Source organism: Marmota marmota, unplaced genomic scaffold (genome assembly GCF_001458135.2).
Source record: "Marmota marmota marmota unplaced genomic scaffold, marMar, whole genome shotgun sequence".
Taxonomy (NCBI): Eukaryota; Metazoa; Chordata; class Mammalia; order Rodentia; family Sciuridae; genus Marmota; species Marmota marmota.
In genome coordinates, this window is record NW_026000093.1 from 14,187,604 (window position 1) to 14,203,713 (window position 16,110).

Below are 16,110 nucleotides of genomic sequence, written 5' to 3' on the forward strand. Positions count from 1 at the left end.
TTAAACCCTGAAGCCTTAAGGAACTCTTTAGATGGAAATGGATTATCTTTTCTCTGATATATATGGATTGATTCTAGCACAGTTCTCCTTAGGAGAATTGAGAAAATAGAGAGTTGTTGGGTTTTGGGGTTTTTTGTTTTTTTTTTTTTTGTGGAGCTAAATTCTTTTGTAGAACCACATTTCAGTAAGGGTGCTAGAGAAATGGTTAGTCAGAGGCATGAGGACAATAATTCACCAAGAAAAGAAAGGCTGGTTTAAGGAAACTGATAGCAAAAGAACCTTTTATTATTATTATTATTATTAGTGACCTTCGTTTTTCCTAAAACTGGTCCCATATAGTAGCCATTAGCAATTGTTTTAATTAATTAAAATTAAATTTAAAAATAAATTTCTAGGAGACTGGGGGTGTAGCTCAGGTAGAATACTTGGCTAACATGCTGGAGGCCCTGGGTCAATCCCCACCTATGCAAAAATGAAGTATTCAGTGGTCATCTGGCTAAAGAAAGTATTTTTATCATCAGAAAGTTCTGATGGACAGGAGAAGTTCTCAAACTTCTTTACCTAACTGCATATAGGGCTATTTTATATTAGTTTTATATCATGGGATGTTTTCTTAATGATTTTTACTAGAATTATTATAAGATGTATATATCTTTGTGTCTTTATCACTATTAAAAAATTTTAAGTGGTATTAGTAATATGTAACAGTAATTTCCATCTTATGAACTTTTTCAAACATTGGTTAGTATCCCTACTTTGAGGCTGTAATTCAAAATCAGTGTCAAAATCAATTTAAACCATCTGTCTTAAAAGTTGATAGAACAGAAAATAGATGGGTTTAGGTGGGGACATAATATCATTAAAATTGATTTAGAAAACCCGGTGTGGTGGTGCACGCCTGTAGTTCTATCAGCTTAGGAGGCTGAGATATGAAGATAGCAAGTTCAAAGCCAGACTGAGCAAAATTGATTTAGGAAAAGAATTTTACTTTCACTTTCCCTATTAAATGGTCTCTAAATTTATATCAGGTTCTCAAATAACTATTGGGTCATTATAAAATACATTAAAAGTTTTGGAGGAATGAGGATGTGGCTCAAATGGTAGTGTGCTCGCCTGGCATGTGCGGGCGCTGGGTTCGATCTTCAGCACCACTCTCTCTCTCTCTCTCTCTCTCTCTCTCTCAAAAAGTTTTGGAATAGTGTGTTTTAAAAATAATTATATATGAAGGTCATTAGTTTTTATTTATTTATTTTTTACTGGAGATTGAACTCAGGGCTTTTGCGCATGCTAGACAAACTCACTTTCACCCGGCTACACCCTCAACCCTTTTTATTTTGAGACAGGGTCTTGCTAAGTTGCCCAGGCTGGCCTTAAACTTGGGATCCTTCTGCCTCAGCTTCCAGAGTAACTGGGATTACAAGCCTTACCACCTTGCCAAGCAAGATGATTCTTTTTTTATTTGATACAAACACCTGAAGATTACTGAAGGTGGAAAGCTGTAACAAACATACCAACTTTTTCTTTTTCCTCTTAAATTTCTGGGTACTTCTAACCATTGTATCCTCACACTCTATAGCTTATATTTGGCTAATAATTAAAATATCTGAGAACTGCAGTCACCTTTTTAATAATCTGTTAAATAACTATTGTGAAACATGCTGAGACATCTTCTTAAAAATGAAAAATAGGCTTTAAAGGTTTTGTTTTATTTTGTTTTTGCTATATTGGGAATCAATCCCAGGTCCTCACATATCCTAGGTGAGTGCTGTATCACTGAGAGCTACATCCCCAACCCCCAAAATAGGTTTTTTGATAATTTCCTGCAACCCAGAGCTAAAGTAACTTATCTTTGTAGTAAACTGGCCAAGAAAATCACCTCATGTGATTGAGTGCCTGGCACTGTACATTTCTAGCTATATGGAGCTTTAGTTCCAGGGGTGATAGAAAATCTGACATGTCTAGGCTGGATATGAATATTATAAATTGAAGTATTACTTGATATACAGATTTTTTTTTAGGCTCTCTGGAAGGTATAAAGAGAACACATATCCTAGTAAGGCTTTTATATACTTGTAAAAGAAGTAGAAAATTAAGGTCAATACAAACAGTACTTTGTAGTGTGAGAAATGGACTATAATGGGGCGTTCATATTGAAGGCAGTGATGAAACTGAGACTTCAAGGGTAGAAGTTAGGTTAGAAAACCTGTGGTCTGGCTAAAGAACTTCTGGCTGAAGAAAATATGGAAAGCATTACAGGACAAAGAACAGCAAAGAGGAATATGTGAAAATGCAAGGTCTTTCTAGAAGATATCTTCTGGTATCATAATGGACTAACCTGAAGAATTATAAAAGGATAAAAGGAGCTGATTTAGATAGCTGAATGGGGACAGACTTTAAGACCTCCAATGTGTGTTGAAAGGTTTAAACTTAATTGAGCTCATTTGTAGGTATAATGGGGATTTTTAAAAGTTTAAGAATGAAAACTTTGAGTTGTGGTTTTATGATACATACATGGTTTGTAAAAGAAATGTAAAATCATAAATTAAAAAATAGAATTGATTTGAATGTTCTAAGATCTCATCTTAGAATTATCTGATAATATGAATAACAGCATGGTTTATTTCCTCCTTTTGTGTTTTTTTTTAACATTGTACTTTTTTGAAGTTCATTTACTTTCAAATTAAGAATTAAATGTTAGTGATGATCCAGGGATATGTTGTATAACCTGATCTTATTAGTTGGTTTTCTATTTAATAATTTCAGTGTGGTTTTGTACCACTATATTGATAGGATTTTTCTGCATTATTGTTTTTAAATTTAAAATGCTTTCTACATTATGGCATTTGAATTGAGCAAGGCATCAGGATGAAGGAAACAAGGCTCCTGAAAGTTGAGAAATAAAATTGCAGAATCACTAGAAGTAACTGCTTATTAATTTAAATGTGTCTTTACAAGGACTACAACTCCAGGAGAAACAAAGCTTCTGGCCTCTGAAATCTATGACATTCTTCAGGCCTCCAATATGGCAGATGGTGATAGTTTTAATGAAGTGAATTCACGTCGAAGGAAAGCGCAGTTTTTTCTGGGGACTACAAACAAACGTGCCAAAACAGTGGTTTTGCACATAGATGGTCTTGATGATACGGTAAGTGTTTTTTCAACATGTGGTTCATAAAAGAGGAAAAAGAAATCATGTTAACTAAAACTGTTTCGTGTTATTTGTTAATAGTCTTAAGAGGAAGTCCCAATATCAGTATTTTATGTCAGTGAAAAGGGATATTATGTGCTAGAAGACATAATGGCTTTTATGCATCTAATAATAGATCATCAAAATACATGAAGCAAAAACTGAAAGACATGCAAGGAGAAACAGACAAAATTCATAGTTAGAGCTAGAGATTTCGATGACACTTTCTCAATTAGTAGATTAAGTCTACAGTAAAACCAGTGATGCTACAGAAGACTCAAAAAAATATTACTATTGATCACCTTAACCTAATATTTACTAATATTTTACCATACCCAGCTGTAGAATATATTCATTCTTTTGTGTGCTCAGGAAACATTTACTAAGAGATTATATTATGGTTCATAAGACAAGTCTATGTCCTCTTAACACAAAGAAAGCAAATTAGAAATTAGTAACATAGGGCTGGGGATGTGGCTCAAGCGGTAGCACACTCGCCTGGCATGCGTGCGGCCTGGGTTCGATCCTCAGCACCACATACAAACAAAGATGTTGTGTCTGCCGAGAATTTAAAAAATAAATATTAAAAAAAAAAAAAAGAAATTAGTAACATAAAGGTATCTAGAAAATCCCTCCAAAATTTGAGAAACCGACACATTTCTAAAATAAACTATAGGTCAATGAATAAATTAATAAAAACTAGAAAACATTTTAAATTTAATAGAAATGAAAGTATAATATCAAAATTTGTTGAAAGCAGCCAAAATAGTGTCTAGAGTAGAAATTCATTAGCACATGCCTAAATATTTATATACAAAAGAGAAAAGACTTCAGGTTGTTGACTTAGGCTTCTACCTTAAGAAAATGAAACGTGAAGAACAAATTAAAGCTAAAGAAAATGGAAAGTGAAGAACAAATTAAAGCCAAAGTAAATAGAAGAGAAGAAACAGTAGAAATTAGTAAATGAAAACAATAGAGAAAAATCAGTGAAATCAAATTTGTTGACTTGATCAATAAAATTGATAAACCCATAGCCAAACTGATTAAGAAAAAAGAGAAATCACAAATTATCAATATCAGAAATAAAAGAGGACACAAACATACATCCTGTAGACATTGAAAGCATAATATGTAAATACTTAAATGACTTGACACTGATTAATCTCATTCAAGAGGACATAGATAACTTAATTAGCTCTATATCTATTAAGTTGAATTTGTAGTTAAAAACCTTCCCTTAAAGAAAACTTCAGGCCTAGGTGCCTCATTGGTAAATTTTCTATCCAACATTTAAGGTAGAACTAATATTAATTATACAAATTCTTCTGGAGTATTATAGAAATACAATCCTAGTTCTCCATAACATGTGGATCCTTCTGAACTCATTCTACTTTGTCTGCTTTTAGTATTAGTCTTTCCGATTTGCTCTCAACAAGTTGGGCATATTTCAAGTGAATTTCTCCCAGATATCATGTATTTAGGTCTTGCTTCTTTATCCAGTCTAAACTTTTTTGCCTTTTTAATAGAACTTTTTGAACAGTTGATTTTTTTTTTTTTTTTTTTAATGCTGATTCCTTTCTATTTGTCCTGCTGGTTCTTTGTTTTCTTTTTTTCCTCTGCCTTCTTTTGAACTAGGTGGATCACTTTTGAGATTCTATTTTATGCCTTTATTAACTGATTAGCTACAGTTCTTTCTTTTACTCATTCATTCCTTGGTTTATGATTTATTTTCTAATCTTTGACTTACAGTGTAGCTTCAACTAATATTGTATAATTTCATGTATAGTATAAGACACTTTAACAGCATACTTACACTTTTTTCATATCTTTTACTTCTGATTGTCATATGAATCCCACAATATATTGTTAATACTTCTTTAAATTAGAAATATTCATCCTGTACTAACTTTTGTACTGGAAAGGAACACCTAGTGTTAGGCATAATTTTGGGTACCAGGGATATAGCAATAACCAAAATTGGTGTAATTTCATTAGGGGAGACAGACAGTTAAAAATGAGATGACTTTATGAATCTTGTTTCTCTCTGTCTCATGTTGTTGGAATTTAGTTTTAGACTCTGTGTAATAGGAAGGATACTTTTCTGTTTTTCACTTTCCTCACATTTAAAATAAAGAATTATATTTATAAAATCTTAAATCTCATGCTATATGTCCTGTGCATAGTTTTTTAAGTTTACCTGGTATTAAATCCATGACAGAGAGAAACATGCCACTGTTCTGTACCACACCCCTAAAAGGGCTTCACAGAAGTCAGGTCTTGGCAGAATAGATTCAATAGACTGTGCACCTGGTGAGCCCACTGTGGGCCTGCACTCTGCCACAGACTTGTAACCCAAATATCTCCCTGAGTAGTGTTAAAATGCTGAAGAAAGGAATAAGCAATAACCATGAGTTGTTTAAAAGGAGGTAGAAAAGAGTTTGAAAACTGGGTGTGGTCTAAATCTTGGTCAAGTGCAGATTTTCATGCCCTTTGAAATTTTGGGTCAGAATTTGGGCTCACTACAGAAACAGGAGAATTTTTAAGGTAGTGATTTTGTGTGTGGACTGGAGATATAATTCAGCTACTTTTTAATTCATTTCTACTTTGGATCTTGGTTTGAGGTGATGACTTGATATCCAAGTAGATATGTCTGATAGAAAAATAAAAATTAAAAAGTCCTATTGGAGTTAGTGATGGTGAAGTGATAAGAATAATCTCCTGAGGATCAAAAGACAAAATAAGTTACTTAATTATAGGCACTAGACCTTGGAAGTAAGATGAGACAGAGTTGGAATAATCAGTGGCATAAGCGCAAGATCTTGCTTGAAAGCTGTGGTATATTATGCTGTGAATAACATTGGAGGGAAATGAGAACTACAAAGGTAATATAAGTATAAATATAAATATTTAGTTGTAGATGGACACAATATCTTTATTTATTTATTTTTATGTGGTGCTGAGGATCACATGTAAGGCAAGTGCTGTATCACTGAGCCACAACCGCAGCTCCACCACAAAGGTTTTTGATGGTCATTGAGACTAAAACAGTAGCCATAGAAAATGTATGATAATTGTAAGATATAGTAATATTTACAAATAACCATGGAACAATGTTTAAGTAATAGTGACTCAAATGCCCAATGCCTGCTAATTCTAACTTCAGTCTTAGAATTTATCCTGGAGATTTTTAAGCTAGAGCAGAGACTAGTAAGTTTTTGTTGTTGTTGTTGTTTTAATAGGACCAGAGAATAAATACCTTTGACCTCTGATTCTCTGCTTTGGGGCACATTTTCACATATTATTCATTTGCTTTTTTGACTTAAGATGCAAATTAATATTGGCTACCCTCTTTTTTTAAAATATTTATTTTTTTGTAGTTGTACACCATAACTTTTTATTTATTTTTATGTGGTGCTGAGGATCGAACCCAGGGCCTTGCACATGCGAGGCAAGCATTCTACCGCTGAGCCATAACCCCAGCCCCAAGGCTACCTTCTTTTTGATAAAAATTATTAAAACTATATATTAATATTGAATATGAAAAAATCTAGCAGAAATTATTATTCTGTTGATCTTATAAAATTTAATTAACTTGACTTAGCACCCCACTCTCTGCCCTGAAGTATGAAATAGAAGAAGTAAAATAGATATATTTTCTTCCCTTCCTTTCAAAACATACTCATGTATTACATGATCATGTTCAGTCAACAGTGAACAACATATTGAATCATGGTCCCATGAGGTTTAATGGAGCTGAAAAATTCCTATCACCTAATATTTTTACTTTATTTTTTCTATGTTTGATACATTTAGATACAGAAGTACTTATTGTGTACAGTTGCCTACAATACTCAGTCCAGTAAGGAGTATAGGCTATACATATCCTGGGTCTGTAGTAGGCTGTGCATCTATTTGTGTAAATATGCTCTATGATGTTCATATAACAAAATCTCCTAACAATGAGTTTTTTAGAACATATCCCTTTGTTAAGTGACGTGACTGTAATGACTACTTTAGTGTAGCTTAAGTTGATTTATTCCCTTTTAATATCTTACCTGTTTTAACAACAGTTTGCTTTTATTTTTTCAGTCTCGAAGAAATCTATGTGAAGAGGCTTTGTTAAAAATTAAAGGCGTTATTAGCTTCACTTTTCAAATGGCTGTTCAAAGATGTGTGGTACGAATTCGTTCAGATTTGAAAGCAGAGGTTAGTATTTTCAGTGACTAAATATGCTTGCGGTTATAGATAAACAAATCAGTGTTCAAAATTGTTCCTTTTTGTCCTGACCCAGGCTTTGGCATCAGCAATAGCATCAACCAAGGTTATGAAAGCTCAGCAAGTTGTGAAAAGTGAAAGTGGGGAAGAGGTAACAGTTTTATTTTATTTTTATATCTGACTCTGACTCTCAATTATTTTTGATGACTACTGTATTCCTAGATAAATAGTTAACATATATAAGAATATGGTGTTTCTGGGTTAACAATTTTTTTTAGAAATACAGAGAGATCTTTTGTATATTTTATAGTCTGTACTTATAAAGAAAGCTTTTAAAAAAAAAATCTCAGTGCAGATATCTTGTTGATTTTATATGGAAGATACATGGTTTTCATGTATTCATTATTAAAAATACTTTCTTCCTAACCTTCACTGGTCTTGCCAATGCTGAAAATAAAAGTGCAGTCATTGGGCTAGTGTGTGATGAAAATTCTTGTCCATTGCTACTCTTTCTAATAACTTTTGTGATAAAGAAAATGAACCTCTAATGCCTTGAGCTCATTTGGATTCAGTGAGTCTCTAGGAATCCAGAGTAGCCAGATACTTGCTTTAGTTGTCTTTATATAGACAGAGGTTGCTTATTTATTCCTAGGGCCTCAGCAGATGAACATCTGAGTTCTTATTTGTAGTTATTCCTTTCTGCGTTGATGCAGTGGTCAGCATTTGAGCCTTCTATCATGTAAGAGGAAATTTTAGAAGAAATAGAGCCTTGGAGAATAAATATGGTACTTAGAATGAGGAATAAAGTTGACCTTTAACTTAGGACATGTATATGTATATGAATTTGATTTTGTAATTAGCTCTTAACACATTCTCTGTCAGATGCTGGTCCCATTCCAAGATACTCCTGTGGAAGTAGAAGAGAACACAGAGTTGCCTGACTACTTGCCTGAGGATGAGAGTCCCACTAAAGAGCAGGACAAAGCAGTATCCCGGGTGGGCTCACACCCAGAGGGTGGAGCTAGCTGGTTGAGCACAGCTGCAAACTTTTTATCCAGATCATTTTATTGGTGACTTCAACTTCAATTTGGGGCTCAAGGACTGTGCAAACCAACAAGGGGCCAGTTTTCCATTGTTGTGGTGAACTGTCAAGTGCAATTTGCAATAAGTTATCATGAAAAGTTTTTAGATTACATGATTGTGTATGCTGCATTTTACATTTTATTGGACATTTTACCCCACTGAGTGGTAAAAAGGACAGAGGCTACAGTTGAAATTTGTTTATGAAGGTATTTTGGTTTTGCTTTTCTTTGTTTAATTGCCTCACTTTTTTAAAAAAACAAAATGGGTCCACTGTTAAAACCAAACGTGTATGTATGTGCAGCTTTATATTTTTATTTTACATGAAGCATGTGATTAGGAAAACTTGTTTTCTCCTCAAGCCTCAGGATCTATCAGAAGAGAAGTTTTTTCATAGCTCAAGTTGTGCATGAATTACTGAACATTTTTCTCTACTTTTCTTCATGAAAGATACATGCTTTGGTACTCTTCACTGAAAGTTGAAAATATTTCTTCTTATCCCCTTTTGTGCCTTTTTATTTTGCCAACCATGTTTTTAGAAACGATATTACTAATGACATTTTACAAATTGAAATATTTTAATTTGAATATAGTAGTTCCCTAAAAATACAATTCTACAAAAACTTTGCAATTTTATTTGTTACAATTTTAATAAAATTAACATGGAATCAGTTAAGAAGGAGACATATATAGTAGCAAAGTGCTTTTGGAACTGTTTGAATGTGACCAAATGTGGTTCTAGTTGACTAGTGTTCACTTTGGTTTATATCCGCTCTTCAGATAAATCCACCATGAGACTGCAAGAAACTGTAAATGGTCTCTCAACCTTACTTTCTGACTACACACTATCTCCTGCTAGGGGAAAAAATAATAATAGTGAAGAACTGACAAACTTGAAAAAAGAAAACAAAAATTGAATGCCTATAATGCCATAGTGCCACTTTGGTAGAGTCTTAACTTTAAAACATGAATTGCCTGGCAGAAACCTGTTTAGTAGGTATTTCTTTGTATTGCCTTTGTGAGTTTATTATGAAAATGCTGTAGTCACATTGAATGAAAAAGACCCAAATTATTGTTTATAAAAATATAAAGCCAGCATTGGCACTTAATCTTGTTTCTCATGTCCAGCCAGAAAAAAACTTCAGTGAAGGTAAGATAAGTAAATATATATACATACATATGGTGGTTTTTTAATTTGTTTTGTTTTGTTTTGGTAGGTAATAGCTAATTACATGTATGTGATGCTTTATTAAAGCTCTAAAATATTTGTCAACTAAGATTTTCTTTTTGGAAATCCATCGATATTCAGATATGTTTAAATGTTAACATGATTAAAAACTAGATGACACTTTACAATTATTTTTCTCCAGTAATACTGGATGCTTTTAATTTTCTCTAAAAGACAAGTGCTGAAAACACCAAGAAATCCTCCAGGGTCGAATTGTCGCTTCACATTCTCCAAGTAGTAAAATAGCAGCTCTACATGGTGATGAAAACGAATTTCCATTTCTTTGTATCACCAGTGAGTTTTGAGATCACTAGTATTGTGACCTTAGGGAAGGAGAGATATTGATGGTATCAAGAACAATATTTTTTTCATGTGTCTGGTCTCTGATTAAAGTGATACGCACAAACAGAAGATATAAAGATATAAGCTTTCAGGGCACATTGCTTTAAATGCATACTACTACTTGCTGCCAGAACCAGATATGTTGAAAAAGGAAATAAAAACCACCTCCTTTCTGTAGCCATTAAAGCAAAGTTTACTTTCTGTTTTAACAAGTTTTTATTTTATTATTCATTGCCACACATCTGCTTATTTAAAAAACTACAACCCTTTGGTATTAATGGTTCAGTACAAGTAGGTATTTCAGCTTAATGTTTGTGTGTTCTAATTCTAAGTGTTCTTTTATTCCAGGTCTTATAGAGCAGTTAAGGCAACTGTAATGGCATTTTTGAAGTATATTGTAAAATAATAAAAGGTAACATAATTAAAACTGATGAATATTGCATTCTTGTGGTATATGCATTATTGATTACTCTTTGTGTGGTGCTGGTGATGGACCCCAGGAACTCATGAGTGCTGCGTACGGGCTCTATTACTGAGCTACCCCTACAGTTAATTTAATTTGTGATTTGTTGTTTACTACTATTTAGCAGATTCCTTCATTTATTTTTTTATTTCGTTTTTATTTTTAAAAATGTGGGAAGGGGGCTTAATACTTGCTCCATTGAATGAAGTTAAGTTTAATGCATCCTAATTCTTACAGAATTGTTATGAGAGAATAAAAGTGTGTGTGTGTGTGTGTGTGTGTGTGTCTGTGTATGTGTATGATCTTATACAGTAATTTCTAAACTTTTCTTCATTAGTGAAATGAAGATAATAATTCTACTACATTGGGTCATTATTAGGATCCAGTAAGATCATGCTTTGAAAACTAAAAATTTTATTTTATTTTATTTTATTTTTTTTTATTGTTGGTTGTTCAAAACATTACATAGTTCTTGATATATCATATTTCACACTTTGATTCAAGTGGGTTATGAGCTCCCATTTTTACCCCATATACAGATTGCAGAATCACATCAGTTACACATCCATTGATTTACATATTGCCATACTAGTGTCTGTTGTGTTCTGCTGCCTTTCCTATCCTCTACTATCCCCCCTCCCCTCCCCTCCCCTCCCCTCTTCTCTCTCTGCCCCCTCTACTGACATTCATTTGTCCCCCTTGTATTATTTTTCCCTTTCCCCTCACTTCCTCTTGTATGTACTTTTGTATAACTCTGAGGGTCTCCTTCCATTTCCATGCAATTTCCCTTCTCTCTCCCTTTCCCTCCCACCTCTCATCCCTGTTTAATGTTAATCTTCTTCTCATGCTCTTCGACCCTACTCTGTTCTTAGTTACTCTCCTTATATCAAAGAAGACATTTGGCATTTGTTTTTTAGGGATTGGCTAGCTTCACTTAGCATAATCTGCTCTAATGCCATCCATTTCCCTGTAAATTCTATGATTTTGTCATTTTTTAATGCAGAGTAATACTCCATTGTGTATAAATGCCACATTTTTTTTATCCATTCGTCTATTGAAGGGCATCTAGGTTGGTTCCACAGTCTTGCTATTGTGAATTGTGCTGCTATGAACATCGATGTAGCAGTGTCCCTGTAGCATGCTCTTTTTAGGTCTTTAGGGAATAGACCGAGAAGGGGAATAGCTGGGTCAAATGGTGGCTCCATTCCCAGCTTTCCAAGAAATCTCCATACTGCTTTCCAAATTGGCTGCACCAATTTGCAGTCCCACCAGCAATGTACAAGTGTACCCTTTTCCCCACATCCTCGCCAGCACTTGTTGTTGTTTGACTTCATAATGGCTGCCAATCTTACTGGAGTGAGATGGTATCTTAGGGTGGTTTTGATTTGCATTTCTCTGACTGCTAGAGATGGTGAGCATTTTTTCATGTACTTGTTGATTGATTGTATGTCCTCCTCTGAGAAGTGTCTGTTCAGGTCCTTGGCCCATTTGTTGACTGGGTTGGAAAACTAAAAATTTTACCAGTGTACAATAGAAGTATTGCTAGTAGCTGTTTGACACAGTTTCTTCTTGTCCTTATTCCTTACACTTTCTAATCACACTTTGTCTGACTCAGCTTTCTACATCCATTTGCATGTTTTGTTTTGTTTATTTTTTTTGAAGCTTAGTCCTCTACTCTGATTTTTGTATCTAAAATTTCTCCCTTGAAGAATTCATCTGTTGACACGGTTTTAATTACCTTTGTATAGATAACTTGTATATCTCTACTGTCACCTTTGACAGCTCTCTTTATTTTGTAGTACCTATCAAATGTAAAGTCTGAATTTTTATTCCTACTAAAACCAAGCTTGTCGTAAGCATGCAATAAATTTAACAAAAGCTAATTTTGTACCAGGCACTACAGTAAATGGTTTCCATATATTTACTCATTCAGCCCTTAACCAAGGATAGGTAATTGTATTATTAAGTCATCATTTTACAGATGGGGAAAAATGAGACAGATATTAAGTGATTCATTAGTGCCAGGTCACAGAGCTAGTAAGTGGTGAAGCCAGGACTCACACCCAGGCAATCTGGTCCTAAGTCTCTACACTCTGAGAAGGCAGCCTGCACAGTAGGTCCTGCTATGCATCTTCTGTCCATCATTCTATGACAGATCCTTCTGACTTCATTGTATTGGGTGATCTAACTCAGGCATCATTTAGCAATCAAAACTCAGTGTCTGGAGACCAGAAAAGTTAGGTACATGAAAGAAGTAAGGCAACAACATAGGAAACCATGAAGAGCACCTGTCCTGCATAGACAGAAGTCACATTTTTCTCGTGAATGTTTGGCTTTTAAGAATTAAAAACGGGGATTTTGTGTCTCTTCCAGATCCTTAAACTACCACGTAAGCCACATAAACCATGTTTATGAACCAGAAATTGGCTACTCTTATTTCTAGAATATCCCCCATTCTAATCTATTTGATTAAAAGCATTTTTATCATTTTCTGCTCTACTGTCTACAAAGGCCGTGGCTTACAAGTTTAGACTGCTTTGAATCACATCAAAAATGCCCTGAGAATTCAGCTGCCAACCAGTCTTTCACACATTAGGTTAACTGCTAGTACATACTTTGTGTGTGTAAGGCACAATTGTATATCTCATTGTTTCAAAACCAGTCTGCCTTACTTAGGCTTGCCTATCAAGCCTTAATATTCCTACCCTCTACATTTTTGCTGTTTTTTTTTTACCTATATTGTTATTATTTTTTTACCTATTATGTTACTATTTTCCCCTCTGCCTCTTCAGCTCTTTTTTACAAAGTTAGCCCTTTGCCATTCATTTAAAAAAAAAAAAAAACTATTAAAAATGGAATTTTCTTCTTTACACTCTTGTCTCCTTTAAAATATTTTAGTCTGAAAATAACAAGCTCATTATACTATCATACATAAAAAAGCACAAGCCATCTGCCATCCTATATCATAGACAATATAGGTAACTTAGGTAACCGAACATTTTGATTCATTTCATCCTCATTTGTTTTAAATTTATTTTTTTCTTTTATTTATTTTCTCTCACTTTTTTTTAAATTGGTTCATTAGAGTTGTACATAATGATAGGATTTGTTGTTACATATTCTTAAATGCACAGAGTATAATCTGGCCAACATCACTACCTAGAACTTCTCATGTTCCCCATTGAGGGGAGGGAGAAAGTATTTCTTAAATTCTTAGTGTTTTCCATATACATAACATGGTTTTGTGTGTGCTGAGCATCTGGGAAGTGGTCACTAAATGAGTTATGGTTATAAAACATCTACAGTAGCATTTCTGTGCCGGGGATGAGTATTTGGTATTCTGCTCCTCTCTGGACTTAATTATTGCCCATCTGAATTACTCTACCCAGCTTCTTAACAACATTTAGCATTACATGAGCACCTATGTTCCAAGCTCAGTACTAGGTCTTTTACTTGTACTGTCTTTAATTATTTTTTAATCAAAAAAAGCTGGGCTTGGGCTGAGGTTGTGGCTCAGTGGTAGAGCACTTGCCTTGCACATGTGAGGCACTGAGTTCAATCCTCAGGACCAAACATAAAAATAAATAAAAATTTTAAAAAATAGCTGGGCTTTTGTTTTTTTAAAAACCAGTTTTACAGAGGAAACTGAAACTTAGAAATAAGGTAACTGCACTTAAATACAATTAATAAGTGCCAGGCAAGGCATAGAATGAATTCAAAACTATATTTTTTGGAGAAAAGATGAAATCCATGGCAAATCAGCTTTACTCATCAATGAATGGAAGTATGGGGTTAAAGCAAATGTAGATGAAAATCTTAAGATGAACTCTGAAAGAGGTGAGCCAGAAGCCAGGACCTTAGTTTTACGAGATAAACTTTTAAATGAAATGAATCATTACCTCCCAAGGTGGAAGTTCGGAGAAAAAGTAGACTTCTTCAAAAGAAATTTGTATATAAAAACATAAAATATCCTTTCTGTTTTACATGGCTACTCTCGCTTTTAGTTTTGACTTTATTATATTTAATATATTGAGTCTATAGGCAGTATAAGGTCTTTTTCAGAAATCCATGTGATATGTTGCAATTAAAATGGGACATACCTAGAAAGAACAAAGCCAAATGTTTATTCATTGAGATGGGTAGAGTAGTTTAATTAAATTCAATAGAAAACTAATTTAAGGACAAGAAACAATATGTAAACACGTTATGGGGGCTGGGGTTTTGGCTCAATGGTAGAGTATTTGCTTAGTATGCGTGAGGCACTGGGTTCGATCCTCAGCACCACGTAAAAATGAAATAAAGATATTGTGTGTCCACCTATAACAAAAATATATATATTTTTTTAAAGACATTCTGGATGAAGATATTTATAATGCTTGATAAAAGGATTAGGTGTCTTATTTAACTTTTTGTGGAAGTGGTAATAAAACTCTTGGAGATAACAATCTTTGGGAGTCTTCTTACCTGTGATTTTTTTTTTAAATCCTTTTTGATCCTAGGGGTGCTTAGCCACTGAGCCATATCCCCAGCCTTTTCATTTTTTATTTATTTTGAGGCAGAGTCTACTAAGTTGCTTAGGTCCTCCCTAAGTTGCTGAGGCTGGCTTTGAACTTGGGATCCTCCTGCCTCAGCCTCCCGAGTCATCCTTACCCTGTGATTTGATCATAAATAGTAAATAATATGTTGGTAAAAATCAATAAATATATTCTAAATTAAGATCCTCAACTTTGAGCTACTAATTATACTTCAGTACAGAAAAGCAAAGCCAAAAATTACCAATTCATGCTGAAGGAGTTGTAGGCTTCTATTTGAGTATAGCGTTGAAAGGTATGTTTCACTCATGTCGTTAAAGTGATTTAGCAAATATTTGAAAGTCTTTATTGTCCCAGTTACAATGCAACTGATAGGACTACCAACATGACCCTTCCTGGGGTTCACAGTCTAGTGGGAAAGGTCATAGACTGGATAATCACAAATGTACCAGAAAGTTACAGAGTAGATTTGGGAGACCTTATGTTGGTGGAGTTGGAGGGTGGGGAATTTGGGATTGCTTCCTGGACAAATTAAAGCCAGAACTTGAAGTATGAGCAGGAGTTAGTTTGCCATGTGGAGCAGGGAGAGCATTCCAGGCAAAGGAACCAGTTTTGTGAAGGCTCATGAGTGAGACTGGTAAGTTAGGGCTAAGATGAGATAGGAATACTGGTGGAGGCCAGGTTAGACAAACTTTGTAGGTCCTTTGTAGTACTTGAGTATTATAGTATTTCCTCTCCTAATGTTAGTAGTAAATTAATATTAAGTATTTTAGTTAATAAACAAAGTTAACTGTCATGTATTATGAATTGCAGTTGCTAAGTGCTTTGTCTAGTATTTGGTCTTCACAACAATCATAGATTTGTTAAAAAAAAAAAAAAAAAAGGTAAACTTCACAACAACAAAAAAAAAACCTAAACCTGCTTGAGATGACTAAGGGGAGAAAGGTGGATCTAAGGCTACCAAATTATAAATACATGCAGTACAGGGGCAATGCTGGACTGGACTTAGATAAATTACCAGTAAACATGGAAGGAGGTGATATGTTTGGGTGATGTTTTTTTC

The 16,110-nt window shown here is 34.1% G+C and overlaps 1 protein-coding gene across 3 annotated transcripts in view; it reads left to right on the forward strand.

The window, feature by feature from the left end:
* Armc1 (armadillo repeat containing 1) overlaps positions 1 to 9,596 on the forward strand; it is a 29,588-nt gene extending 19,992 nt beyond the window's left edge. For 2 of the 3 annotated variants that reach the window (XM_048783005.1, XM_015485832.2), the window contains exons 4-7: positions 2,956 to 3,145; positions 7,277 to 7,393; positions 7,479 to 7,553; positions 8,285 to 9,596. In XM_048783005.1, coding sequence (XP_048638962.1) covers positions 2,956 to 3,145; positions 7,277 to 7,393; positions 7,479 to 7,553; positions 8,285 to 8,476 — 574 coding nt within the window. In that variant the 3' untranslated portion in view covers positions 8,477 to 9,596. The remainder of the gene's footprint in view (positions 1 to 2,955; positions 3,146 to 7,276; positions 7,394 to 7,478; positions 7,554 to 8,284) is intronic. The other variant, XM_015485833.2, reaches the window with a different exon arrangement.
* Positions 9,597 to 16,110: the final 6,514 nt, after the last annotated feature.